Below are 27616 nucleotides of genomic sequence, written 5' to 3' on the forward strand. Positions count from 1 at the left end.
TGATCAGGAAAGTCACGCCTACAGGCTTTTAAAGGTTTTGTTTTGCCGATGTTCACAGAGATAAGTCAGATGAATACAATATGAAGAAGAATGAGAATAAAAACGGAGTATTCAAGTCTGTATATGAGCTTTGATGGAGGAAGTGGACGTGATCCACGAAAGCTAGGATATAAAAAATACAGCAATTAGTCTCTAAGGTGCTTCTTGTTGCTGTTCTTTTGGGTGAGAGTGCTTCGGTAGTAAGTCCAAGCGCTTGCACACTTAAGCAGCAACTTTAATCCGTGAAATTGACAGTGGTTTGGGATTCAAGGGCTGTTCAAGCGATAGCTTTCCTTCCCAATTTAGTGATCTTCCTCGGCAACTCTGTACAGACCTGGCATCCGAACTTTGGAAAGTTACTTATTTTTGAACGGAAAGAATCCGTACTAGTTAAGGATTCACCACATTGGCCAAAGGATGCTGGGACCCGTAATCCAAAAAAAGTATATATTCCCAAGAGGCGACCAATCACTGTGTGCATTGGGCGGCTGGTGAAAACCTGGTTCTCTAACGAAGCCGTACCCATATCTACTTTTTCCTAGATTTATGATATTTTAATCTACTGAAAGCAGCAGTTTGGATCTACAAGACACTCTTCCCTTTTTCATATCTCTATGGGCAACCCGCTCGAACGCCTCGCTGAGAGAGACTCCCGGCGAGAGTCACTCTCGGTCATTTCACTTCGCTCCACCCACTCCTCTTTATTCGCGGCACCGCTCAGCCACGCCCCCTCGGGCCGTTCTTCCCTCTCCGGCCTCCCGAGGACCATTTGCCGATTTAGGCACCGCCCCTAACTGGCGGAGGACAGCCAACCGGGTTTCCTCCTTCGACCCAGGCCGGCACCTGCCGGTGGCCCCGCCTCCTTTCGGTCGCCCCTCAGAGGCGGTGACGGTTGGGGAGGAAGGGGCCGCAGGTAAGGCGCCTCCATCACTCCCTGCCCCCCCCACACGGTCTTTTGTGTTCGGTGACCGTTTGGCCGGCCGTCCCTCCCCCCAAGCCGAGATGTCAGCCTGCCCTTCTTCTGAGGAGAGAGTAGATGGGTGCAAAGATGGATGAGGTGGGCTGGGGGAGGGGAGGGGAAAGGGGGTTGACTGGCGGCACGTCGGTTGGGCGGGGGGGGGGGAACAGCTGGAACGGGGCTTGTCAAATCTTTGTCATCCTGTGTAATAAAACTTGCTCCGTTTTCTAGCTCCGAATGATAGGCTTCGTCCCCCTTCCCTTTTTTTCAGCCTCCGGACCACCCCTGTGAGGTGGGCTGGGTTGCAAGAGAACGGCCTTAACCTTGGGCGCTTTGTGGCATCTTCAGACTGGCACATTTTGCTTGGCACAATCAGGCATTGGATGGCTGTGGTGCTGGAGAACGTCTGACAGAGAAAGCTTTTTTAGTATTTAAGGTCTTTAAGGTGCCACATGATTACCTCGGTTTTGTTACAAAAGAGTTCTGTAGCTGCCTGTGGCTGCTGTGATTGAGGGAGATTTGAATTCGGCTCTGAGTCTGTCCTATTACCTATTATATTCAGTATTTGTATAGTCTTTTTCCCCCCTGAAACATTTGGTATATACCCTGTCCGTAATCCCTAACCTCCCCGGAAAAAAAAAACATAAGATAGGTTTCTACAGATGGGAAAGTAGGCTGACAAGAATAATACTTTTGTGGACGACTTAAGCTGCCAGAATCTATTTTATATCACTTACTACTGCTGCTTCTGCTTCTGCTGCTGATAGTCTTGTATGTATTTTATTTAGAAGGAAGGCCCACTTTTTTCAGAAATGCTTCGTGAGCTGAAGAATTTTTTAATTTCTGTCTGTGTCCTGGTTTAGATAATGAGCTGTATTTAAAATGGATGGCTAATGAACTTTGCTCTTTTAAAAAAGAAACATGCTTTCACCAAGAAAATGCAAAGATATGAGGAGGGGTACACGAAGAGAGTGACTTGTTTTGATAAATGAAGTCATAAAAGAAGTATGACTTATTTGTTTCTGTACCTCCAGCAACTATTAGTAGGAAAGAAGAAGAAAAAAGGTTGCTGCCTTAGTGAGCACGCTTGATGTAGGGAACCTAAAAATAATGTAGAATAACAAGGGTCCCCAGTGTGATATAGTGGATAGAGTGGCAGATGAGGACTCAGGAGACCTGGGTTTGAGTCCCTGCTTAGCCATGAAAACTAACGGGGTGGGGGTAGTACTGATAAAACCACTATTTAAATATCTCTTTTACCTTGAAAATCCTATTAGTGTCACTGTTTGTCATCAGATGCAACTTGATGGCACATATACAGAATAATAAAGTATCTTGTAGATAATACTGTACTTTTATTAGAACACTCAAATCTCAAAACAAGCTAACGTTCAAGACCTGCAGGAACTATTCCACTGACTGGGTATTACAGAGCAGTGTATGCATGAGAAATAAAATTCATGTATCAGATTTAAGACTAACAAATCAATTACAAGTCTTTGTGGACGCAACCAGCCTCTTCAGATGCTCTGGCTTCATGACAGTTCATCCATGCAACATCCTTCCTCTTCCATAGCTGGTAATTAGTTTTGTTGAAATGTCTTCAAATGCATTTCTCAGAATGTGATAAAACCTATGGCTTACAAATTCCCTTTGTGTATTCCCTCCTGTTTTTTCTTTTGGAGTAAAACTGAAATAGCAATCACTGTATAGGAAGCCAGATGAGGTTTGAACTGAAAGTTGCTGTCATTACAAAGAAGTAACGTGTTTCCCCAAAAATAAGACAGGGTCTTATATTAATTTTTGTTCCAAAAATGCATTAGCGCTTATTTTCAGGGAATGTTTTATTTTACAGTCATGTCATCTTCTGGTTGCTGCACAATGGTAGAGGGTGGGGTTTCACTTAACTAGAGCTTATTTTGGGGATAGGGCTTATATTACGAGCATCCTGAAAAATCATACTAGGGCTTATTTTCAGGTTAGGTCTTATTTTCGGGGAAACGGGGTATTTAAAAGAAAGTGTCCCAGTAGACATTCAAAGATGGAACCTTATATGAAACAGCTTTCTTATCCCTTAAATAGATATATAACAGGTACAATCAGAAATGCATTCATATCTTGTGACTGATAATGAAAGTTGGTATGGTCGCATTAAGTGTTATTCTGAAACAGGTCAGTGCACATCTGCTCAGCATGCCCTACTTTAATTCAGAGTTGTTAGCACTTTCAGTACACATTTTACAATAGATGTGGTGTAAAAAAAATCTGTTGCTTTCTGCAATTAAAGACAACAAACAGCTATATTCACTCCTAGGCCAGAAAGAATTTTTTTAACATTCCTAGGACAACCTAAGACATCCTGCCAACCTAGCAGTTTGAAAGCATGTAAATGCAAGTAGATAAATAGGTACCCCCTTTGATGGGAAGGTAACAGCATTTTGTGTCTAGACGCGCTGGCCACGTGACCACAGAAACTGTCTTCGGACAAACGCTGGCCCTACGGGGATGAGCACTGTGCCCTAAAGTTGGACACGACTGGACTAAATGTCAAGGGGTACCTTTACCTAGGACATCAGTTTTAAGAAACTGGATATAGTTTGCCTATCATTTTCCATCTTTGCATACTAAGTTTCTGAGAACATATTAATCAGAAAAACTGTGTTTATCTGCCCCAGCAGTAGCACAGGTGCAGTTTTGCATAGAGATCTGCTTGCTAAATAAAATTAGAGTTGAGTGGAAAGCACCCCTCCCTCCATCTTATTCATAGATATTAAGGAGGATGGACCATTTTGCCAACTGTTCTGAAGGGAGTGGAGAAACTTTTCTGTGGATTGATTTATTTTTCTTATTTATAGGACACCTCTTACTAAGGGGACTCATGGCAGTTCACAGTATTAAAAAAAAACAGAATTAAAAACACACTAAAACAATTGAGCTATATAAAACTGATTAAAGTACATTGAATAATCTAAGACATTCAAAATGTTAAAAACTATCTTAACTTAATAAATGGCATTCAGGGCTTCAGTCATGACTGTTAAAAGCCTGAAAAGGTGGGTCTTCAGTTGTTGGCAGAAAGAGAAAAAGGAGAGGCCAGCTGAGAGCATTCCATAACCTTGGAGCAGCCATAGTTGATGTGTCCCCATCAACTATGCCTGTGCTGGCAATGGAACTGAGAGGAGAACTTCCTCTGATGATCTTAGGTGCTGAGAAGACACATATGGGAAAATACAGTCTGTCAGGTAGCCTAGACCCAAGCTGTATAGAGCTTTATACAGTAATAGGTAATTGACTGGCACTTGGATTTGGGCCAGAAAACAGACTGACTGGTAGTTGGTGCAGTTATTGTAACAGGGGCATTGTATGCTCCCTATAACTGGCCCCAATCAGTAGTCTGGTTGCTGCATTTTGAACCAGCTGAAGTTTCCAAACTGTCTTCAAAGACAACCCCATATAGAGTGCATTACTGTACAGTAATCCAAGTGGGATATAATTAAGACATGCTTCACTATAGCCAAATTCGACATCTCAAGGATTGGCAGCTGGCACAACAGTTTTAACTATGCAAATGGACTCCTAGTAGAGTATGGCATAGTTTCTTCCTCCCCACTGCCCCCCAAAAAGATCCTTGCTCTTGCAGTTGCAAGTAGAACTTGAAACAATTGTGTGGGTGACTTGTCTATCATTTTGCATCTTGACGCTAGGTCAAGTGTATGTGGGGGAGCAGGGAATAGTGGTGCCACTCCCCAGGTGGTAGAGAATGTTAAGCCAAGTGGCCCTCTCTTTTTTTGGTGCATAGGGGATAAGGTAGTGCCAGCAAACATAATTCTCTTCTGATAAATGTTGGCCTGATTCCAAATGAGAGCCATTTCACTAGAGATGCCAGAAACTGAAACTGACAGGTTTTGCAAGCAAAGTATTTGCTCTGCCCCTCCCATAACATGTCTGAAGAGTTTTAAGATGACTCAAAAGCTTGAATTTTGTTAACCATTTCCTCAAATTCAACAAGTTAACATATAATTTCCTTTGTTTCTAATTCTCTCATCAAGGGGGTAGCTGTACTGTCTGTCACAGGCTGTAAATGTCAGGCTGCACTGGGGGATAATTGAATCAAGGTACCCACAGATTTTACTACAAGTTTTTCAGAGTATTCTTAGAACAAGATAGTACTGGTATCACCTGCTGATTATAACTTCTGTTCCTCCTTGTGTATGGCAGAAGGGAGAAGAGTCATTAATTTAACAAATCAGATTCACCCCTTTGCCATATGACAAAGGTGCCAGCCTCCAGGTGTGTTGGCCTACAAATCTTAATATCCTCAGCCACCATATCAAATTGCCATGCTGGTTGTGGCTGATGGAAGTTGTAGTCTGACACAACTGGACATTATTTGGTGAGGGAACAATTACCTTTAAGTTCCAGCCAGTATGGGTTTGTAAGTATCAGATGTGCAAAAATAACCTGGCTTAATCTCTTGTAGATACATGTAGCATTTCTGTGAAGTCACAAAATAACAACAGTTTCACTATCCAGGCAATGGAAAGCTGGCTCTGAAAATAACTGATTTGTTTTTATTCCTGTATTTTCATTCATATCGAGTATGGGGACATAGTTCCTTTACTGGTTCTGACTATTCCATACAAATCGATTTCTTAAAATACTGCTTAATTATACAATGTTGTTGGAGTCATGACAGTCAGAGACACTGGGGAAGGCATAAACCCTTTTACTCCTACTAAAACAATGTACTCACTGCTAAGTTTCCAGAATATTGCTTCTTAGAACATGTGAGGAAGTTGTACTATATTTCTTTCGATTTCATGGTTGGGCTTAGACAAATGGCAATGTTCTGTCACGATAAACAAAAATACAAACAGGAACTGAAATCTCAACAGAATTAACATAGAAAACACATGTTAAGGAGTGTGCGCTAAGGTCTTTGTAGTTCTTCAGACTGAGAACATCACCTATGAACATTTATCAGCTTAGAATTGCGTCTTATCTCCAAGATAGTTCAAAGTTGATGTAGCTGACTTGAGCATGGAAGCATTTGGAGTGTCAACATTAGGCTCCCCAAACCTGATTTGCAGGTATTCTGTCTGAAGAGACCAGGTGTTAAACAGTGTGAAGCTGTTTTAGAGAGTCAATCTGATGGGATTTATTTGACAAGGTATGGAAATAGTCATTGGCAAGAAAATTGCATATTGTGCTGTGTGTAAGGCTCGCAGTGCTATCTGGGAATATTCATCCCCGCCAGCATACTGGGCATCATTTCTCCTAAAAACCTGTATAGGAATACCCTGTAGGGTAATCAAATTGTAGAAAGCCTGAAAGTCGACTCTTTATCACAGCATGAATAGATTGGATGATTGTATACTTTGTGTTCTCCTACCCCCCAACCCTGACCCTTTCCCCCCTTCCCCATATTTCCTTTTGCCCTTTGTATTACCTACAATATTCTTAGTTGTTAAAAAAAATTATTACAACACAAAAAAGAGAATACCCTGCTCATTTTGTTTTGAACATTTAGTTTGGATTGCTGAATTGGGCTATGCTGAATCCCAGGATTTGAGTGACATTCCAACCCTTAATAATCCCCCGGGAGTAGATCAAAATGAACGTTGTGGAATTTACTTCAAAGCAGACTTGTGCTTTAGCTTTGGGAACACAGCAATTCAAACTAAATGTTCAAAATAAAATGAGCAGTGTAAGCAGGGTGGATTTACTAGGGAGTAAGCTGCATCAAATGTTTTAGGATTCAGCATAGTTATGTTTATCATTGTGGGACAGAGCTCCAAAGCTTTATGACTTTTCTTCAAGACTTTTTGAAACTGTAGGGCATCATTCAAACTATTTCAGAGGAATTTCATTTGTATATTTCACATCTCAGTCTCTTTTAAATGTATAATTTATTATGCATAAATTGTCTGAAAGCATCCAGGTTATGTAAACTTGAATTACAATTGATTTTTAAATTATTGTTGAAATCAAAGTGTCTCCTCGCTATCAACTAAGGTCAGGAAACATAGGTGCCAAGTCTGTACAGCAGACTTCTAAAGTAAAAATAACCTGCCCTTCTCTCATAATACATGCTGCCTTCTCGACCAGACCAGATAGGCAGGATATAAATCAAATAAATAAATAAATAAATAAATAAATAAATAAATAAATAAATAAATAAATAAATAAATAAATAAATAAATAAATAAATTCTCCAGTATCTATAAAGTTCTGAGTCTCATTATTCATAGATTGCTTGAATGTATTGAGCAGAGCAAGACTTTCTTCTATGTTTGATGTTTAAAAATACGGTAGAATTATGAATAGGTATCATAGCACTAGAAAGCAGCACTAGGTTTTCAACAATATTGCCATTAAAAGTACTGTAAAGTCATAATAAATCTTACAAAGAAATGCCATCCAGCATCCAATACTGACTTTTGCTTAATTCTGTATATGGCACATTTATATAACTGTAATAACATTTTCAAGTGTCATTCTTTTCTTCCAAAGGGTCTGTTTTTATATATTTTCACTCCCTTTCTACTTGCACACTGTATTTAATTAGTTCATGCCCCATATCCCAGACACCAAAGTGTGGATTGCACTTGCCTGAAAACCAGGCTCAAAGACTGATTGACAGTCTTAGCAAGGCAAATGCAAGCCTTAGTTTGCTAGTTCAAATCTAATAGTAAAATATAGTTTGTAACAAACCAGGAGATAATTAAATGGGGCATTGAAAGATATTCCCTTGATCTTTGCATGCATATTCAGTATCCAAAGATTTTCTTTACCTGTAGGTCTAGATGCAAACAAGTTTTTTTAATTTCCCCATAGGCATCCCATAGGCATCCTTCAGTCTCGAGAGACTATGGTAACATGCTCTGAATCGAGGAGTGTCCTCTCCAGAGCATGAAGCCCGGGTAAAGTAATATGGAGGATAGACTGTTACCCAAGCAGCAGATCCCCCCTCTCCACATTGCTGAAATGGTCCAATGGAAAGGCAAGAGCCAATACAACTGGTTCCAGCAATGTCGCAGGAGTTGGCAAAACGACACATGGTGCCTTCGGGACTCCAGCTCTGGATTTTGCCTCGAGGTTAACTCCTGAAGCCTTTTCCATGAGTGGATATAGCCACAAGGCAGTGGAGGTTTGAAATTGGAGTTTTTCTTCTCCTAGATGGGCTGCCTTCCATGGCTGACGAGCCCCACTACCCGGCCTGCTCTTTAATAGTGCGAAAGTATGATCTGACACTTAAAACTTTCCTGCCTCCCAGGCTTTTGCAAATCTAATTGCCTTTTCTATTTACCATATTAAGGCCAGAGATAGAATTTGAGGACACGCTCCTTTAAAGCAGAAAGTCCCACCCCTAGGCCCCACCCCCAGGTCATGTGGTGAGGAAACAAAAAGAAAACCCAGGAAAAAAAACTCAGCAAGGCATCCATGCAAACATACCTGGCCTTCGCCCTCAGCCCAGCTTCCTAGGGAAAAGGGTCCAGTGTCCTGGGACACGCTCCTTTAAAGCAGAAAGTCCCACCCCTAGTTTTAATTTACTATCTTAATATACTGCCCAATTGTCATTTTATTTTATTTATTGAGCTTATAGATTGCCCACCTTAGTGAGAACACTATTTGGGACAGTTTACATGATGAGGCAAAATGCCCTCAAATCTGTTTACAAATATAAAAACATAAAACAATTGTAAATTCACAATGAAAACAACTATTTTAAGCCTGTGTACAATTAACAGCTGTGTTCTCTTGCATAACTGTTTTTGAAACTGCCCAGCCACACTAGGTAAAAATATAGCCAGTTTTAAAAAAAACAGATTATGTTCCTTTAAGGTGCAAGTTTTTACTGCATCACATTGGAATGTATTTGTCTAAACATGCTTTTTTTTGTCCAATAGCTTATCTTTTCTAAGCCTTAAGCACAGTATTATCAGAGAGGTTTTTTTCTTTTGCAGACTGAAATCTGGATTGAAAGCAAGTTAAGACGGAAAAACAAGTATTGCATTGATGACTTAAGGGGATGTTGAAGGCCATGCTGCCTTGCTTAGCAACATTTTGCAAGCTATTCAAGACACAGTCAAGTGCCCAGTTGTGTTTTTGAAACATTAACAGTTTTGTCTTTGACCGTCAGACATGTTTTCTGGATTATTTTTGTTTGCTTGTCTTCATGAATGATTCCTTTTTGCTGGAACAAGAAACATGCAGAGCCAGAACTTGGTGGAAATGCATAGGAGTGTGAATGTTTCAAGCCAATTACCTTTGAAAGTCCAGCCTGAAGAGATATATGCCAACTCTGTTGTTGAGAACAACGGTAGAGCCAATGGACATAATGTAAATCGAAGTAAAAATCTTGATGGAAGTTTGGACGTAGAAATGGTTCAGAAAAACCTTGTTAGCAAGAGTTGTGAAGGAAGAGCATATGAAGCATCACCGGGCAATCTTCTGGGCACAGTGGAATCCAGCAGTACTTGGGGTGACTTTGAAGTCTTCAGTGAAGTCAAGCTGAACAACTTAAGTGAAACCCTAGAGTCTTTGGAGAAGATACATGAAAAGCAGACTCATGCAAATAGTGTTGATACTGGCAATCATTTCACTACCTCATGGACACAGTTCTTTTCCCAAACAGCTGGACACAGTAGAAGAGAAGCTTCTGCTAATGATCCAAAGAAGGTATATTTCAATATGTTAATAATGATGCCTCATACCAACTCAGAGTCCAGTTATCTTTATCTTAGTTTTAGAATGTTGTATAGGTTTCATTTTCTTGGCGTCACAATTAAGTAACTGGCAAGAGGGAATTGAATCAAAATGTGGTTTCATGGTGCAGTAAGGATGACAGCATCTAGATTTCCCTTTGGTAGCCTGCAAACACGCATAACTGAGCAAGAGGGAGGTGGAAAATGTTGATTCTCTAAACAATTGTGGTGGTAGTAAGGGAACTCCTAAGTTCATATCTTCCTCAGCTTGTTCCCCTGACCTATGTTACTGCTACCCGCTAAGAGCACCTTTGTATCCCCGTGCAATCCTTTTTTGGCTATACAGTTTTGTACTGTTTGATCTGAGGCTCTGAAGCAAACATATCATGTGAAATCCTGTCTTGTTCAGCTTTTGTCTCGGTTTACAGAAGGCAGCAACAAAGTAAACAACTTAACATTTTAAACAGGCTTCCATGTATGAATTGTGATTGAACAGGCTGTGGGAATGGGTTACAGTTGTTTATGTCTATGAGGACCTCAAGACGATATTGGGCAAAATTCCATGATTGCTTAATCTCAAGTCACATGACTGGTATTTGAATACTTTACTGAGCAAATAAAGTGTTGTGCTAATTCTAGTGGGTTACTTTCATGCATAAATGTTATGCATTTAAATAAAAAACAAATTCCCTTGGATCTCACCTGTTTTCCATTATGATTTTACTGCTGCAAATAGGCCTACATCAGGCATTTTCCAGTGTGTTCGCTTTCAAAGCAGAGAGTGTGACACCACCAGGCAGATTATACTTCCTCCCAGAATACATACATACTTCACCAATTGCTACTGCTTGTAACATGTTTGTTTCCAAGGCTGTTGATGCTTCCTTGCATGGATTTTTTCTCTTTGGCCGTACAGGATTTCTCACTTTAATCTAATTGATTATGGTGACCTGTCTGGTTGTTTGAATATTTCACAGAATTGTGGGACTATAGACTTCAGTTTCACCCCAAGTGTAGTGAAGTCTAACTCTCTGCCAAGGCAGGAATGCACAACGAAAGCATCTCTGACAGGTTCCCAGCCAACCCTTATTTAGAATCTCCTATGGAGCAGAGTCTACCACTTGCCAACATAATCTGTTCTTTTTGTGGCATCCTGTGGCATGTTGGGGCATGTCATCAGGAAGTCCTTTGGATTGCCACAGACAGTAGATTTAAGTACAGTATTAGAGAGAGCAAATAAGGCCACGTATAGATAGATGAAGAAGGAAAATGTTGCTTCAGTCCCAGCATGTGTGTTTTAACAATTGCTGAAAATGAAATGTGTGCTTCAGCTCCTCAAAAACAAATAGAAAGCCAAGTACAGTGGTGCCTCGCTCGACAATTGCCTCGCAAAATGGTTAATTCACAAGACGATGGGTTTTTGTGATAGACATTTTTTTAGGAACAGTTTTTCGCAAGATGCCGATTTTGACAGCTGGGTCTGCGCTTCGCAAAACGGGTTTATTAGGGACAGTTTTTCGCAGGACAGTGATTTTGACAGCTGGGTCCGCGCTTTGCAAAACGGTTTTCCTATGGGCGATTTTCGCAAGATGATGATTTTTCTCCCCATTGGAACGCATTACATAGATTTTAGTGCATTCCAATGGAGAACCGCATTTCGCAAGACGATATTTTCACAAGACAGCGATTTTTGCGGAACGAATTAACATTGTCTTGTGAGGCACCATGGTTCATCCTAATTCCTACTGAGCCGCCTAGAGTGGTCTGGTAGTCCAGATAGGCGGGGTATAAATCAATCAATCAAACAAACAAATAAATAAAGAGTGCATAGTAAACATGTGGGGTGAGGAGCAAACTACTTGTGTCCTCTCCTAAATTTGGAGAATAACTTGTTAGAACCAGAGAGATGAATTGGAAGATGGAAAATCAGGCTTCTGACTTACATGAAGAATCTGAATTGGTTCCTGTAAGCTCACTCTCCTTTTCAGATCGTCACTACAGAGGGCAACAGAAGTGAGGCTATTGCGCTCTTCTTCGTTTTATGTTTACTGTAGATTCTTAAGAAATAACTGAAAAACAAGCCATGCTAGTTTAGTGCAAAGACATATTATTTGGGGGTTTTTTTACAAAGAAAAAAGTAATATGTCTATATAAAAGGCAGAGACCTCTAAGATAATAGCAGGAGTTGAAGATGATGTTGTGTATAGGAGGGTTGCTAAATCTCTAAAAGAGAGAAGACAAGGTTGGGTTGTTCAGACAGTTCTGAAGTCCCTTGTTACTAAGAGGGTAAGATTGTTTGGTAGAAGCCCAATATGAAAGGATTTTCAATATCCACAGTCTAATAATCAAACAGTATCATTTTCCTTTATCTAAAATTCACAGCTTTTAGCCTCAGTGCATGAGTGTTATTTTGCTTTCCCTAGGCTGCCTTAACCTCTGAAGATATCATTAAACAAAGCTTTCCAGAAGTTCCTGTACCACAGTTTTTGGAGAAAATAAACAGTTTGGAACACGTGCTTGGTACAAAAACAGAAGATGCAGACATTCCTGAATGTACAAAGCAAGAACTTGGGTAACAGTTCAGTTGTTTTGTTAGATTGTGCTTGATTATTAGTTGTTCTGGTTTCTGTGTCACCTGGTGTGTTCTTCTATATGCAGTTATTGAATCCATACCATTTTGGTATAACCATGAGCCATTTCTGAAATATATAATAATACAATCCAGCCCCATCTGAATTACATCTGAATATCTCTATCTCTGTTATCCAGTATATATAACTATCGTTTTCAAAGACATTGTCAAAGTTCAGCTAGGTTAAAATATGAGTAGTGGTTGCTGAACTCTACAGTGTGCTTACATACCAGCTCAAAATATTTACTTTCACTCTTGTGATGGGGGCTGTCCCTTACCCTTTATTAATACGAAGTTGATAAATTCTCCCCAAACGTTTGGGAATGCATCTCCGCCAATTATCCCTCTCTTGACTTTTATATCGCATGTAAATTGGTCATTAATGGCTATATCCCAGACTTCCCTATACCAATTGCTTAACAATTATACTGTACTGTTTTTCAGTTCCTAGTAATAATCAATCTTGTCACTATTAACAATTGAAAACTAATACTCTAATTGTTCCAGTTATCTGCCTCCTTCTCAAATACTCATAGAAGTGTTATTTTGAGACATAAGGCTAAATTAAAATTCGTTATTTTGTTTATTTTTTAAAAAACTGATTGCCAAAATTTGTATATATACTCACATTTTCACCACATATGGAGAGTGCCTATATTCTGGCACCCTCTCCAACTCAGAGTAATTAACATCTATTTGATTAAGTTTCACTGAGGCTAACTACCATCTCCACACTAGCTTATAATTTTCTTCTTTTATTTTGAATAAACATATGAATGCCATCATGCAGAATTCTGGACACACTTGAATAGGCACAAGAATAATGTCAAAATGTATGGTTCGTCTGCATTTTGTCTACAAAGTAGAATTCATTTACTGGTACCATACTGTCATGGTTGCTTAGATTTCTATAGTGGAAGTTAAAGTTCACAGTTAGTGGCTCAAATGGGCAGCTAATTTGCCCTCAGTCAAATCCTCTGGATTGTGCATCAGAGACCTACATCAGTGTTATGGTACAGATTTTGGGGGCATCACAGAAATATGGTTTATTTGGGGGGAACTACACAGTATTTTGAACATCAGACTATGTATAAGGGAAGGATATAAATTCTTTTAATCAAATCTGGCTTCAGACTTCAGCTCAATGATGCACATGTTCCAAGAGTCAATAACATTAGTCCTTGTTTCCCTATCTATAAAATTGGACTGATGCTTACAGTTTTGTTGTTGTTGTTGGTTGTAGGATAAACGAATGAGATACTGTAGCTTTTGAGGTTTGGGATGCCTGCGCTGTACTGGCTGAGTTGACATCTCTTAACAATTTATATCTATAATATATTCCTCAATTTATTTCAAGTCTTAGAGGGTCACAACAGTTTAGACTGACCTGTTCAGTTTTTGAAAAGAAATTCCTTGTGGTGCATGGATTGCCTTATAGCAACTCAGACACACTGGACCATGTGCTGCCAACTGTGATATCAATCTAATTCTTTGCTTCCACGGTGGTGCTTAGCTACTGTGGGGCAGCCTGTCATATCTATCCTAGCAACAGCAGAGCTATGAATGGAAAGGAATCCTTGAAATATCCAGGTTGGTTGAAGGAAGCAAGGACTTCTAGAAACAGATGACTGCTTTTGCAGGGAAATCTCTGTCTCAACCTCCAGCACTTGAATCAGAAACAATTTCTGATGTACAGTATATAACAAATGTGTACACGTACACAGTCTGTCTTGTAATATACAGCTACTTAATTCACTATATAAAGTGTGAGAGAATTCAAGGACCTATTTATGTTGCTAATTTATAAGGCTTTTGTGCCAGGTTCCTGTGGCTTTCCTTGAGAACTCCTGGGATTTGTAATTATGTAAAAATGCTGAAAGTTGTAAGTTTACCCCCATTTACTCCGTGAGAGGATTGCTGTTAACCCCAGTAATGTAGATAAGAGTTAAACTAACTTCCACAAATGATTGGCAGTTCCCAGATGCTGTTTAAGCTCAATTATACACTGGCTGTTTCAAAAATCTTTGTTCTTTGTGGGTCTCCATTTTCATCACAGTGGAAAAGTGGTTTATTCTGTGCTACATGTTTGATCTTGGATTAATCTGAATTGCTTTTCCTTTTTAAGCACTGCCTCAACAAACTTATGGAAAACCCTTATTCACTCCAGTAACCCTCCCAGTTTACAATGTCCTTGGAATGGATCTCATTACCAGGAAAACCTTCTAGCTGTGCTTGGAATAGATCCTCATCAAAAGGTACTTTCAGAAGGCTGGGGGTTTGCTTTATTTGGGAGAGAGTGGTACAAATGTTTTTCTCTGCTTTCAGTTTCTGCAAAATTACCACAGGACGAAAGATAAGTCAGTTTCCAACACTCTTCACAATCCACAGAGGAGGAATTGATATATTTGGTAACCTGGCAAATGTATTTGTGGAGCCAGAGGCTTAATTGATGCTTGGGACTAGATTAACTTCCCAAAAACCTTTAACCAGTTATGAGGAGGATGGAAACTTTCCACAATGAACATTGGTCAGGATATGAGAAAAACACGGGACAGACTAGACCTCTTAGAGCGGTTTGCTTCTAGATCACATTGTAATGAGGAATGTTGCAAAACATCTGTGTATGTCAGAGCTCTTTCGGGGTGGAGTAACTTACAGAACTGATGTACGCGAATTGTAGTTATAAAAGAAATGGGAGAGTTTCTGCTAATGCCCCAGAACAAGGAACAAGTGTTCAAATAATCCACCTAGAAGATATTGCCAGATTAGCTAGTAATGCTGGGGTGGGGTCGCTTAGTATTTTACAACATTGTGTACTTTTAAAAAAGCACTCCAGATCTGCATCAGTTCTTAGACTAATGTGTGGTGATCATTTTCACCTTTGAAGCATGAGCACCTATATGTGCCTGTGTAACTCAGAGTGCTGTAACATAGTATGGTATGAATTAAACAAGGTGATAGGACTGCCGTTGATGCCACTGACACTTCCTGTGGTGGCATTAAAGGATGGCGTGCATGCTAAAGTGCTGGTCTTCTTGCACTGTGCCATGTGGTTTGATGAAAATGCTTGAAAAATTGAATTTGAAAATTTAACTGTTAGAGCAGTATGACAATAGAACCAGTTACCTCCAATTCAAGAGAAAATCAGACAACCCATCTGTCAGATCTGCTTTGATTTTGATTCTTGCACTGAGCAGAGGGTTGGACCCGATGGCCTTAAACCCTTTCTAACTCAGTTATTCTATGATTCTATGAAAACAGTCTTGTTCACCATAGAAGGATGTTGAACCTTTTTCAAAAACTGCTTTTCAACAACATATGTGAGCCTAATGATTTTGTGAAGCATGGTCATAGCTATAAATCTGTGAAACACTGTGTTACACCATGCACAAGTCAAAACGCTGCACTCAGCTGTGGGTATACACATATGTATTCAGTCAAACTAGCCTGAATGTCTTAAAGCAATCAATGAATTAGACGAGTACATGTGAAAAATTATCAGCCAGTGTGTATTATGTATTTTTCATGCATGAAAAGAAACATTTCTATCAACTATGCAAGTGCACACATGTCCTAACCATAGGTGTCCATATATGAAAGTGACCATTGTATACTTGTCTGTAAATGTTTAATGCCTTTATGGAAATGCATAGTTTGCTTTTCATTGGCTTATATCATGTTCTAGATCATTTTGCCCCGCATTTGGAAATGATGACCTTGTCTTCTTTCACAACTAGTATAAAATGGATGTTTTTTTTTTCTAAATGCACAACTTATTGATTATGCTGATGCACAGTCCAAAAGGAGTGTCCTGGGAATATCCATTTGATTTTCCATCATTCTGCATATCATAACTATAGAAATACTTCTAAAGTACAAAGCAAGAAAAGAAATTTCTACTGGCCTACGTATGTAGAAAATCATGGGGCAATTCTTAATGAATGTCATTTTCTATTTTTTGAAATGCAAGCACTATTTATATGGGCCTGCTGTCTGCTAAGTTGGCTCAAGGCCTATATGCTGGGTGGCTCCAAATGACATGCCTTTTTTGCTGGCACACCCCCTTCTCCAACCATTCCTTCTCCATATTGTCAATTCAGTGGCCCAGTTCCATGATCCTTTTCAGTACTCCCAATCTCTCCCATCCTTGCCCATTCTGTATTTCTGCCTTTTTGCCTGCTTGATCCATCATAGATGAGCAGTATCATAGGACAGTGATGGCGAACCTATGGCACACGTGCCACAGCTGGCACATAGAGCCCTCTCTGTGGGCATGCGAGCCATAAGTCGCTGGATCACTCGCCCTGGCAGCCAAACCGGAGGAGGTTGCTGCAGCTGCATCGCTAGTGCCCTGACAGGGGGCAGGCCAGGATCCGCTGGTGTGTTTTTTGTTTGTTTTGTTTTGTTTTGGGTATTTTTGTAGTTTGGGCATTCGGGCTCAAAAAGGTTCGCCATCACTGTCATAGAGGCTCTGGTGGCTTTGCTGCTTACCTCCGTGTGTGTTAGGAGCAAAGGACAGGACTATTTTTGTTCTTACCAGGTATGAGCTTTGTGTTTGCGTATGGAGGCACAGTAAGAAAGGTCATATTCTTTATTCTGAATTCCCCTGCATACTTGTTGGGCAGCCTCTGTGCAGTGCCCACCACAGGGTCCCTAGGCAGCTGCAGAGATTGTCCTATTTTGAATCTGGAAAATGAGGTCAGGGAACAAAAAGACTGTGTTTGATCGGTTATTCAGACATTGTCCAGGCTTCCCTCTCTGCATCAATTTATAGGGTCTCCTGTCCCTGGAAAAGCCCTCCTGGAGGTCACTAAAGGAGGATATGATGTGGTGTGGGGAAGATAAACCAGTGGCCCTCTGGATTAGATCCGCATTTGGTCTGCTCCAGCTGAGCTTTTTTTAGATTTTTGTGTGTCCAACAATACTTTGTATTTGCATGCAAAGGGCTTTGAAACATTATTGAATAAATGGAAAGAGCTAGGCAACGTTTTTGCTAAAATGAGGAAAAATTAATCAGTGTTCAAAGCAAATTTTACATAAGTTTGCAAGTTATATTTCTTTTCATGATGCCGTTAATAAAAACAAAGAACCACGAAACATTTCATTAGTGCAGTATTGACTCTGGCTCATATTAACCAGGTGTATGATGATCCTATTCTCCAAGCAGCAAGTGGAAAGATTTGTATAATGCAAGCAATATATGTTATGTAAAGCCAGGAAGAGTCATTGTTCTTAAATTTTTACACTGTTGTTTCTAAGAGGTTCAAGGTGTCGTGCAATGGTCTCCACCTGCCCTATCCTTTCTTTTGAGGCAGAAGAGGGACAGAATTTCAAATAACTAATACAAAGAAGAGCATTAATAAAATGGCAGCAGGGCATCCCCCTGCCAGGAATAGAAAGTGACTTTTCAGTTATTGGTGCCTTGTCACATAAATTTCACAACAGTACATGGCAAATCAGGAAGAAAATAATTGTATGAGTGCATATCCTAAGTTGCATTGGCACCTTTGAGACAGACAGCTGTATGCCTCACAACATATGAGTGATATCTGCATATTTATTGTGCTATTTTTAATAAATGAATATGAGGAAAGGATGTCAATGAATTTGGTTTATCTGAAAGACAGGGGTCTTCAGGGTCTGAGAGATTAAATGGGCATTTATATGAAAAGTGAAGAGAGGAACTTCGTATCTTCCTTCATTTCTTAAAAATCTGTTACACTTTCCTTTGCCCTGATAATTTTAATGTCCAGATTCCTTTTGGCATTTATGTCAGCAGAAATAGAATTGCATACATCAGAGAGGAGAACTGCTGCCAATTAATGAATTGCTGCTTGCATTCCCAGTCTTGGAGAAGTAGCGCAAGTGGAGGAAGAACCCGACGGATTATAACTGGATAGCTGTTAGGGTCGCGACTAACCTTTACCTGGCTAAGTTAAAGGCTGCTGCCCATACATACTTCGCTAACTGGATAAGCGAAGCGTCCAACCAGTAGGCGGAGTTATTCCATATAGTGCGCAACCTATCCGGAATTGGTCTGAGTGATGGGCTTCCCCCTAGTTTTTCACCGGACCAATTTGCAGCATTTTTAAAATCTAAAGTGGAGGCCATCCGCTGGGAGCTCTGTCCTTTTTTGAGTCGAGCAGAGATGTCCAGCACACCGCCTTGTCTGGTGATCCTCGATCGCTTTCAGCCTGTGACGGCGGATACTGTGGACAAAGCGCTTGATTGCTGCCGTGCCACCACCTCCTCCCTTGACCCTTGCCTGGCCTGGCTGATCAAAGCAGCCAGGTTGATAACAACAGAATGGGCCACAGCGATAATTAATGAGCCTTTCCTTGAGGGCAGGGTTCCTCCTGCCCTCAAGGAGACACTCATTAGGTCCATAAGAAAGAAACCTAATTTGGCGGCGGACGAAATTGGCAGTTACAGGCCCGTCGCCAATGTTTCTTCCATTAGCAAAGTGGTGGAGAGGGTGGTGGCTGACCAACTTCAGGCTCTTCTGGATGAAACAGATGCCCTGGATCCGTTTCAGTCGGGCTTCAGGCCGTGCCATGGTATAGAAACGGCATTGGTTGCCCTGTATGATGACCTGTTGAGGGAGGCTGACAGGGGTAAAATATCTATGTTGGTCCTTCTTGACATCTCGGCAGCCTTTGATACCGTTGACCACAGTATCCTCCTGGGGAGGCTCTCTGAGCTGGGAATTGGTGGCCTGGTGCTTGCCTGGCTCTGCTCCTTCTTGGGGGACTGATCCCAGAGAGTACAGCTTGGGGAGAGTGTCTCGGCCCCGTGGAGTCTCAACTGTGGGGTTCCACAGGGGTCGATTATCTCCCCAGTGCTGTTTAATATCTATATGAGGCCGCTGGGTGGGGTCATCAGGGGGTTTGGGGCATCGTGTCATCAGTATGCTGATGACACCCAGCTCTGCATTTCCTTTCCACCCACTGCAGGAGATGCTGTCCTGTCCCTTCAGCACTGCCTGGAGGCCGTACTGCAATGGATGCAGGAAAATGGACTGAGGCTGAACCCAGACAGGACGGAGGTTCTGAGGGTGGGTGCCCCCACCGTCGGTGGCTTGGGCGACTCTCTCTCATTTGGGGGGGTAAACCCTTGCCGCAAAGAGTGGGGTCCGCAGCCTGGGGATCCATCTGGACCCAGCGCTCACCATGGAAACTCAGGTGGCATCGGTAGTCCGCACCGCCTTTTTCCACCTGTGGCGGATTGCCCGGCTGTGACCCTATCTCGATACGGGGGGCGCTCACTACCTTGGTGCACACGCTCGTAATCTCCAGATTAGACCACTGCAATGCGCTCTACATGGGGCTAGCTTTGAGGTTGACGCAGAAACTGACGGCGCCCAGACTCCTTACTGGAGCGAGAAAATTCCATCATATTTCTCATATTCTGGCTGCGCTGCACTGGCTGCCCGTTCGTTTCCGCACTGACTTCAAAGTTTTGATGCTTACATACAAAGCCCCAAACGCTTTAGGGCCTCGATACCTGGCAGAACGCCTGCTCCCACCAAGTTCTACCTGTGTCACTCGTGCGAGTCAGGAGGTGAGGCTGAGGAGCCTGACGCCGAGGGAGGCCCAGAAGGAAAAAACAAGAAACCGGGCCGTCTTGGCGGTGGCTCCTCGCCTCTGGAACAACCTACCTCCGGAGATTTATGCGGCCCCCTCGCTGGGTATCTTTAAAAATCAACTAAAAACGTGGATGTTTTGGCAGGCCTTCCCTCCAGTTAACTCCTGAGGTTTTCCTTCCCTCTCTTCTCCTACTGTCCAGCTCGTTGAATTTGCCCATTGTTTATTACGTAATAATTTTATATCTATTTGTGTATTTTATGTGTATTTTATTTATGTTGTAAACTGCCTAGAGTGGTCATAACTAACCAGATAGGCGGGATATCAATTAAATAATTAATTAATTAAATAAATTGTGTCAAATCAAATGACTGGCATGCGGTCAGTCATGGATTAGCAGTAATTCATCACCACATTTTTCACAATTTTACTTAAGGCTAGTTTAAACCCCCAGTAAAATTCCAGTCATTTTCTCTTGTGTTTTTCTGTTCTCACTTTTGCAGCATTGGCTTCTTTCAGACGAGGCCAATGGTAGTCAGAATTTAATGAAGTCGTGACATTTCAGAGTAATGGGTTTGTAGAACCCGGATTAAGTAGAAGTATTTTTTGCTGTGCTTTGTTTTGCTAGGTGCTTCCAGAAGGTAAGGATGATATTTTGGAGAAAACGAATATAAGAGAAAATGAAGACTCCAGTGTGGATAAGTGCAATATTAGTAAAGCACTCATACAAACCAAGGTAAGAGGAGGTGTGGAAGAAATATATCAATCTTTGTTTGTATAATCATTTCTTTTTTACTGAAAGAAAGTATCAAAGTTCTTAAACATCAGTGATAAATGTGCATGTTGGTATTTTCTTTACATATGTTTTAGATCAGTGGTCCCCAACATTTTTGCCTCCTCAGACCAGTTTAGCATGTGGGGGGGATGGGGTGGCAGGGGCATCTGTGCATGTGTGGGAGGAGCCATGCATGTGTGGAATGGGTGTGCATGGATCTGCATGTGCGGGGGGGGGGGGGGGAGGAGATTTGTCTCCAGAGACCGGAACTGGTCTATGGACTGGGGGTTGGGGACCCCTGTTTTAGAACATGAGATTTCCTGGGCATGAAACATCTTTATTATCCCACCACCTGAACCCTGAGCCATTACATCCTAGTAAAAGTTACAATAGAGAAGGTGAGCTAAGAGAATTTTTTTCAAAGCTCTCTGGGGACTTCCATGGATAAATATGGAACCCAGGTCTTCTCATTGAAACTACAGCACACTTTGTGTTGCATTCCTCTGGCTGTGTGTATATGTCAAAATCTCATGTGTGCGAAATTGTGATCATGTGACATACGAGAGAGGCCTGCATCTAAGCCGGTAGAAGGTTCTGGTACATTGGTGGGTGATCTCCAGAGGTCTAGGGGGATGCACATGCAATCCCAGAACCTTACTCACACCCATGACCCCAGGCCTAATTTTTTTACTGAAAAAAATTCCCTTGCAGCCTTCAGTGACCAAACAATGTTTTTTGGGGGGGAAATTAACGTGAGTGCATGCTCAAGGACCCCTAAAAGCATGGCAGAATTGCTCTCCATGCATACTAGAGAACACAAGATTTATTGAAGCTTTCTCCTAAAAATATAAATTTTGAGAGAGAGGTGCTGGGGCGCAGAGGTAATAGGAGATATATTTGATCCCCTGGGGGGGGCACACGGTCCTCATCCCTAGTCTTGCGGATCTGTAATTTTAGCATCCGCATACCTTTGCTGACACTGCATTACATCATGGAATTGTAATGAGTTGTATCTGGCATGGTGGGGTCTTCTGTTAAACTTTCCAGGCCAGGGAATATCTTCTTGCATATCCAGTGGTTCTTCTTTGTTGTATCTGTGACTCACACAAATCCCTCCCTAATGTTGGAGGAGAGGATTGAGAAGCTAAGAGCTTCTGTGTCAGCATCGAATACTTTTCTAGTTGTGTCTCTGGTGTGCTGAATAATTGTTGGTAGAAGGCAAAGCCTGCATGGTCCAAGGCAAGGCCCAAGCAATAAGTGCCTTCTTATTGCTTTATCGAGGCTGTATGAAGAGGTCACTTTTGACCCATCTGAATAGCTGCCTGTAATGACTTCTCCCAAAATGTCTAAGTTTCAATTGGCAGAATTCAAGGCAAAAAAAAAAGGCACCAGGAATGGACCTTTGTAGGGGTGATTTTCAGTCATTATATACCATTATATATATATATATATATATATAATAAAACTGTAGAGGCATGCCTGGAGACACCAATGCCTTTTCTGGAGTCTTACCAAAAGAGAGATTGGACTAGGCCCTCAGACAATAAACTTGGCAGAGAACCTTAGGAGGAGAAACAGCCAGCAGTACTGAAATATACAGTGATGAATAGCAAGAGAGCCATAAAAAGGACCAATGAGGTAATGGTGTCAAACTGGTCTTTCAAGTACTGAAGTACTAAGTGATTCAGAGAGTTGGGTTGTACATTTCCAGAAGAACCATAACATGAGAAGAGGAGAGCTCTTTGTCATGCGACTGAAAGAGCATTAATTGTGGGAAGGGAAAATGGTACTAAAATGAGAGACGCAAGGTGACAATACAGTGAAGAATCTCCCAACAGATTGTTGTGTGTGTGGAGTAGCGTCTTTTATGAAGCTTGTTGAATGGCAAATCTTTTACCCTGTTTTCAAGCAGACTCTGCCAGAACTGAGTGCAGCCCCTTAGTATTAGTGTGTCCTGTGTGCATGGGAGATTCAGTCTCCTGAAGATCTAACATTTTGTCTTGGGCAGGACAAAGTGTGTATGTGTAGGGGATGGCAGGGAAAACATACTTAAGGATTAGGAGCTTGTTTTATGACCACCACCACCACCCACTCCCATGTTCTGAAGCTGGGAGGAAGGAAGGCAAGCTTCAGCTACACAGAAGCTGTCTGGCCAGAAAATAACACAAACAGTTAAACAGTCCACAGCAAACTGCCAGCTTTTTGTCTCCCTGAAAAAGACGGGGTGATTATAAGAACTGAAGGCACCACTATGCTCCCAAAGCAGCTGCACCAACCAGCTACTGCTGTCCTTTCCCTCAAAAAAAGGCTAGTATGGGGTTTTGCTGGCCTTGATGCCTCCCATCAGTGGCATCCAACCCAGCACATTTTATACTGGACTGTCCACTGGGAAAGGTCAGAGGGTGCATCCTGGGTAGCACTGTCCGTTTACACAGGGGCATCCTTGCGTTGCCTCCATCCAAGGAGGCCTCTGAGAAACAAATTACTCTGTACCTGTTTTGTGTGACTAGCTCTTTTGTGATTGGTTGGAGCCTGTCGGAAGCAAGAGGAAAAGAGAAGGGGTAACATTTTAAACTGAAAGCCATTAGCCCGGCATCACTGTGAGATGGGCCTATACAGGAGACCTTAAGGCTTGTGGAGGGACGTATTTACAGAGATATTTAGGTCTGTCTATTTGTATGCCAGCTTTCTCCCAGAATTTAGACCTGGTCGTACAGGACTAGTGGGGCTGATGCTGCCGGCAGGCACACCTAGCCACAGAATATGCATGGTTACATGTCTCAGGTGCAGGGAAAAACCAACCCAAAATTTAATGGTCAAGTCTCACATATAATTATTCTGTGTTACATAGCATTCTGGTAGGTCTAGTGATGAGTTAGAGCCAGGCAGGGAAAAATATCGGTAGCGTACAAACAAATGGCCTGAGGGAATGTTAGCCAGTTCTCCAGTTTTTCAGAGCCAACAGAGGACTGAGTGATAAAGAAGAGCTATTGTTAGAAAGATGTATCAAGCCCAGCTAAATTAAGCTTCAGAAATACATGTATCTGAATTTTATTCCTGTCAAGAATTTAGGCTTGGCTCTAAATCTCTTTAGATATACAACTGTGGCAAGCCTTGATTTACTGCCGTGCATGGTGTGAATGGCCCTCATGTGGATTTTTCCCTTTTGTTTTTTTTAAAACAGCTTTCTGTTTGTCCTGATCCAAGACAGAGCCATCTTTTTAGATATAATCTCTTCTTGAAGAAAACCCCACCCACAGGAAATATGCAATATATAACTGTTCCACAAAAGAAGAAGATTTTTACTACACAAAACCTACGGATGAAAATGTTCAACAGCAATGTTTGCTAATGTGCAAGTAATTTGTGTCCTTTTGTACAAAAGAGTAAAACCTCATATATTGTACAACTAATTTTAAGATGAGAAATGCTTTGTGGAGAGAAAACAAAAACTCGATTGGTGTGTTTTGCTTTATTCTGTGGCCAGGGATATGACTTTTGTTGTGACACTACCAAGAGCTGCAAAGAAATCATGAAATTATGCCTCATGATAAACTAGCTAGAATTGTAGTAGAAATGGACATGCCCACATATAATGATTCTGGCTATGATGCAAACAGCCTTTTAGGATTGAACGCCATTTTTTCAAACTCTTCTGTGTGCTATATTAAAATGTGTGTTGTGTACATTGTCACCTGTCCCCTATTTCAGTATAGGCCCTGATAACCTGTACAGGTAGTCCCTGCCTGAATTACTAGTGATCTCTACTTGCACTGTGGTTCCCCCACTGATATAACTTTTTGCCTTGTTTGGTATTCCCCCTTCTGTAGAGCACATCAGAAGACACTTTGATTCTTAGTTTTACAACTTTTTACAACTTTTGCTTCTGCAGCTGGAGATTAATATCTGCTTCATACAATTGGTCAGCAATTTGAGTGGACCAGATCTATTTCTCTGTAGCTTGATGGCATAGTTAAGTGTGTTGAATGCGCCACTGTTGTTGGGATTTTGTAAAAATTCTTCAAGGGATTATCAGATATGTAAATGATGAGTTCGGTCTTCAGCTATTCAGTTTGCTCTGACAGCTGCAGTTCCTAGGTTACATAGGGCCAGTTTTGTCTCTTGAAACCAGGATACATTAAAGTAGTGACTGGCAGACTTTTAATCACCAGGAAACCTTGTGCATGTGACACATAGCAGTGCACTTCCTGAACCGTGTGTACCCACATAACACTCTCCTGTAGTTGCACATTTCATGAACATTTGGGAAAATTTGTTTTCAAATATAAATTATCTCTAGAAACCCAGAACCCTGATTACTAGAAAGATTTCCTGTTAACTAGGGACCGTTGTTGAAACATCCATGAAGTAGTACCACTGTCTTTTAAACTTCATTAGATCACTGGCGTTCCCACTATTACTCCTACACTGCTTTAGTATGCCTTTGCATTCATTCACACAGTGTTATACTCCCATGCCATGTCATCTACATGCTAACATCACAGGTAGAGCTCTTTTTTTAAAAAAAACCTCCACAACTTTTGGAAAATTGTATTGCCAGAAAAGACCTGGCATAGGGGCAATTGCTTATTTTTTCTCACTTCCTCTACCTCTCCCATGCCTTTAAGACAGTTTACCTTTGTATCTCATAGAGAAGACAAACAACTTATCTTGCTCTTGTTTTTTAGTTATACTGTATTACATTTTGAGGCTGTTTTAAGACTGAAATCTTAAGGCAGATACCTTCCAAGACATCTCCACATCTCTAGACGATGTGATATTCCAACTCCTCTCTGGCCCAGTCACTATAACCAGTGGCCACAAACAGTAGAAACTGTTGTTCTCATTAGCCGAAAAGTCACAGGTTCTCTGCCTTGCTCTAAGAGCTTTTAATCAACTGGTTTATTCACATGTGTTGGTTTCTCTTGCCTCCTAGGAGAAATGATGAGAGGGGTGAGGATTTTTCCAAGGGCTGCAGTAAATGCCAGTATGAATGCAGCCTACTTTCAACTCCTCAGTGTGGTTAAGATCTGTGGGGGTTGTGTTCTCACTGCTAGAATAAAATGTGTGTGCTGACAGTTTAGAAGAAACTGTTCTATGTACTTATTATTCATTTTAATAGCAATCGTTCAGGTAAGCTTCCAGCTGCATTTGTTTAGAAGCTGTTTAGTAATGGGTATATGGTGGAAAAGTACATAGTAATGGAGGCAAGCTCTCACAGGTTGGACAGTCCTTGTGAACTTTGAAAAATCCAGGTGTGTTATAGGACAGTTGACAAAGAACCTAACAAGTCTGCACTGATATTTTTAAAAATGTCTTTAATAAAATGTTCACAACATCTTGTTTCCCTTTTCCATGTTTTTCCCCACCAAGACTAGGAGTTAAAATTTAAGACATCCTGATGGCCTTAATAAAATTTCTACATACAGAGAAAGCAAACTTTCAGTACCTTTCAAGCCACTCTCTGGTGTCTCAACAGGGATCATTCCCAGAACCTGCTGTGGCCCTTTTAACTAGAAATGCCAGGGACTAAATGTGAAACTTATGTGTGCAAAACATGAGCTTTATTGCTGAGCTGTGCAAAGAGTACAGTCTAAGCAGATGTTCACGAAACAGTTGTCATCCAATTTTACTGCATTACACCTTAAGATTTGCTAGCATCAGGTCAGAATCTTTATGTCTGACTTCTGGTAATACTGGGGAATTAAAACATCTGTTTTAAGAGATAACAATGTGGAGAACAATATTATGGTTTCACTTCAGAGGTAATAAGTTTGGGCTGGATACAATCAATCTAGAAGAACCTCCTGAGATTTCTCCCTTTTGAGGTGGTTCTTTGTATATTATCTGCAATCTTCCTATACTTACCTTATTTCATGCCATTACCCGAGGGAGTCTTGTTCTAGTCCTCAACCACACAATATCCTTTGGATGGGAAATGACGTTTTCTCTCTCCTGCTCCACATTTACTGTCCTGGAAGCTGGATTGCAAATGTCCTGGCACAACTGCTTGAACAGCTAAGAATGTCCAAATCATTCTGGCACCTCAAGTGTTAGGTGTCAGAGGTAGTGCTTAGTTTTTTCAACCAGTCATCCTTGTGCTCTCCAAACCCCTTTAAGTTGCAGTCTCCCGTCCCCACAGCAAACTGTGCTTACCAACCTTTGGAAACCTCTAAAGAGTAGTCAGGTGGGATTAAGCAACTCTTTCCAAAGGCACTGGAAAAATTAGCTGTCAGGATAGTCATAAATTCATCACCTGGCCAGTTGTATGCCACTCTGTCTTCTGGTCAGAGAGATGACCTTTTTTAACAGTTGCCCATCAAATAACTTGCAAGGAAAGAAAATTTGATTTCAATAATAACCTGAAACTGTGAAAGTGAAAAGTTACTCAGCAACTCTCGTAAAAAGAAAATTTATCTTACAGTAGCAATCAGCACACTTTCCATCAGCAGCTGGAAGTTGGTGTACATTCTGTCCTTCTAACTTGTTTGTTGCTGAAAAAAAAAACAGCCTCCAAGAGCAAGTTCATTTTCCTATAGTAATGTTAATAAGTTCTTAGTGCAGGAAACAGGCACTACAATGAATATCTCTCATTTTTCTCTGTCCCCTTGATGGCCTTTGGTAGCACTGGCCATTACATGCTGGCTGCCTTGGAACAGTAAGTGCTTCTAACATGAAAAGAGAAACATTCAGGATCTCTCCATTTTCAAAGCATGTGGAAACATATGACAAATTATGAAATGTACATTGATCTGAGAATGATATAGGAATCACACATAGCTTTTAAACTATTGGTGTTCCTCTTTTTTTTTTTTGAAAGAAGTCACACATTATAGACTCTGACCACCACATGGTAAGAAGTAGAGCCTAGCTTTCTCGTCACCACCTCTGTACCTCCAACAGTCCTTTCCTACACATTTC

General features: G+C 41.2%; 1 protein-coding gene across 4 annotated transcripts; it reads left to right on the forward strand.

Annotated features, from left to right (window-relative positions):
- Positions 1-813: 813 nt before the first annotated feature.
- On the forward strand, positions 814-26033 carry CLBA1 (clathrin binding box of aftiphilin containing 1). 4 transcript variants are annotated; one of them, XM_020814848.3, is made up of 6 exons: positions 814-952; positions 8965-9679; positions 12129-12277; positions 14463-14592; positions 20549-20656; positions 23880-26033. In XM_020814848.3, the coding sequence occupies exons 2-6, from the start codon at positions 9209-9211 to the stop codon at positions 24045-24047; spliced, it is 1026 nt and encodes a 341-aa protein (XP_020670507.2). In that variant the 5' UTR covers positions 814-952; positions 8965-9208; the 3' UTR covers positions 24048-26033. The 4 variants fall into 4 exon arrangements, with proteins under 4 accessions (XP_020670507.2, XP_020670508.2, XP_078239966.1 ...); XM_020814849.3 differs by having other exon boundaries at positions 902-1096; XM_078383840.1 differs by having other exon boundaries at positions 918-952; positions 8908-9679.
- The last annotated feature ends 1583 nt before the right edge of the window (positions 26034-27616 follow it).

The sequence above is a fragment of the Pogona vitticeps genome, chromosome 1, assembly GCF_051106095.1.
Source record: "Pogona vitticeps strain Pit_001003342236 chromosome 1, PviZW2.1, whole genome shotgun sequence".
Classification (NCBI taxonomy): domain Eukaryota; kingdom Metazoa; phylum Chordata; class Lepidosauria; order Squamata; family Agamidae; genus Pogona; species Pogona vitticeps.

Excerpts from the sequence above, each read along its gene's own strand:
- CLBA1 (XM_020814848.3), top strand. The coding sequence starts at position 9,209 with ATGCAGAGCCAGAACTTGGTGGAAATGCATAGGAGTGTGAATGTTTCA. Across the intron at positions 9,680-12,128 it reads CTGCTAATGATCCAAAGAAG|GCTGCCTTAACCTCTGAAGA; the intron begins GTATATTTCAAT and ends TGCTTTCCCTAG. Across the intron at positions 14,593-20,548 it reads GAATAGATCCTCATCAAAAG|GTGCTTCCAGAAGGTAAGGA; the intron begins GTACTTTCAGAA and ends TTGTTTTGCTAG.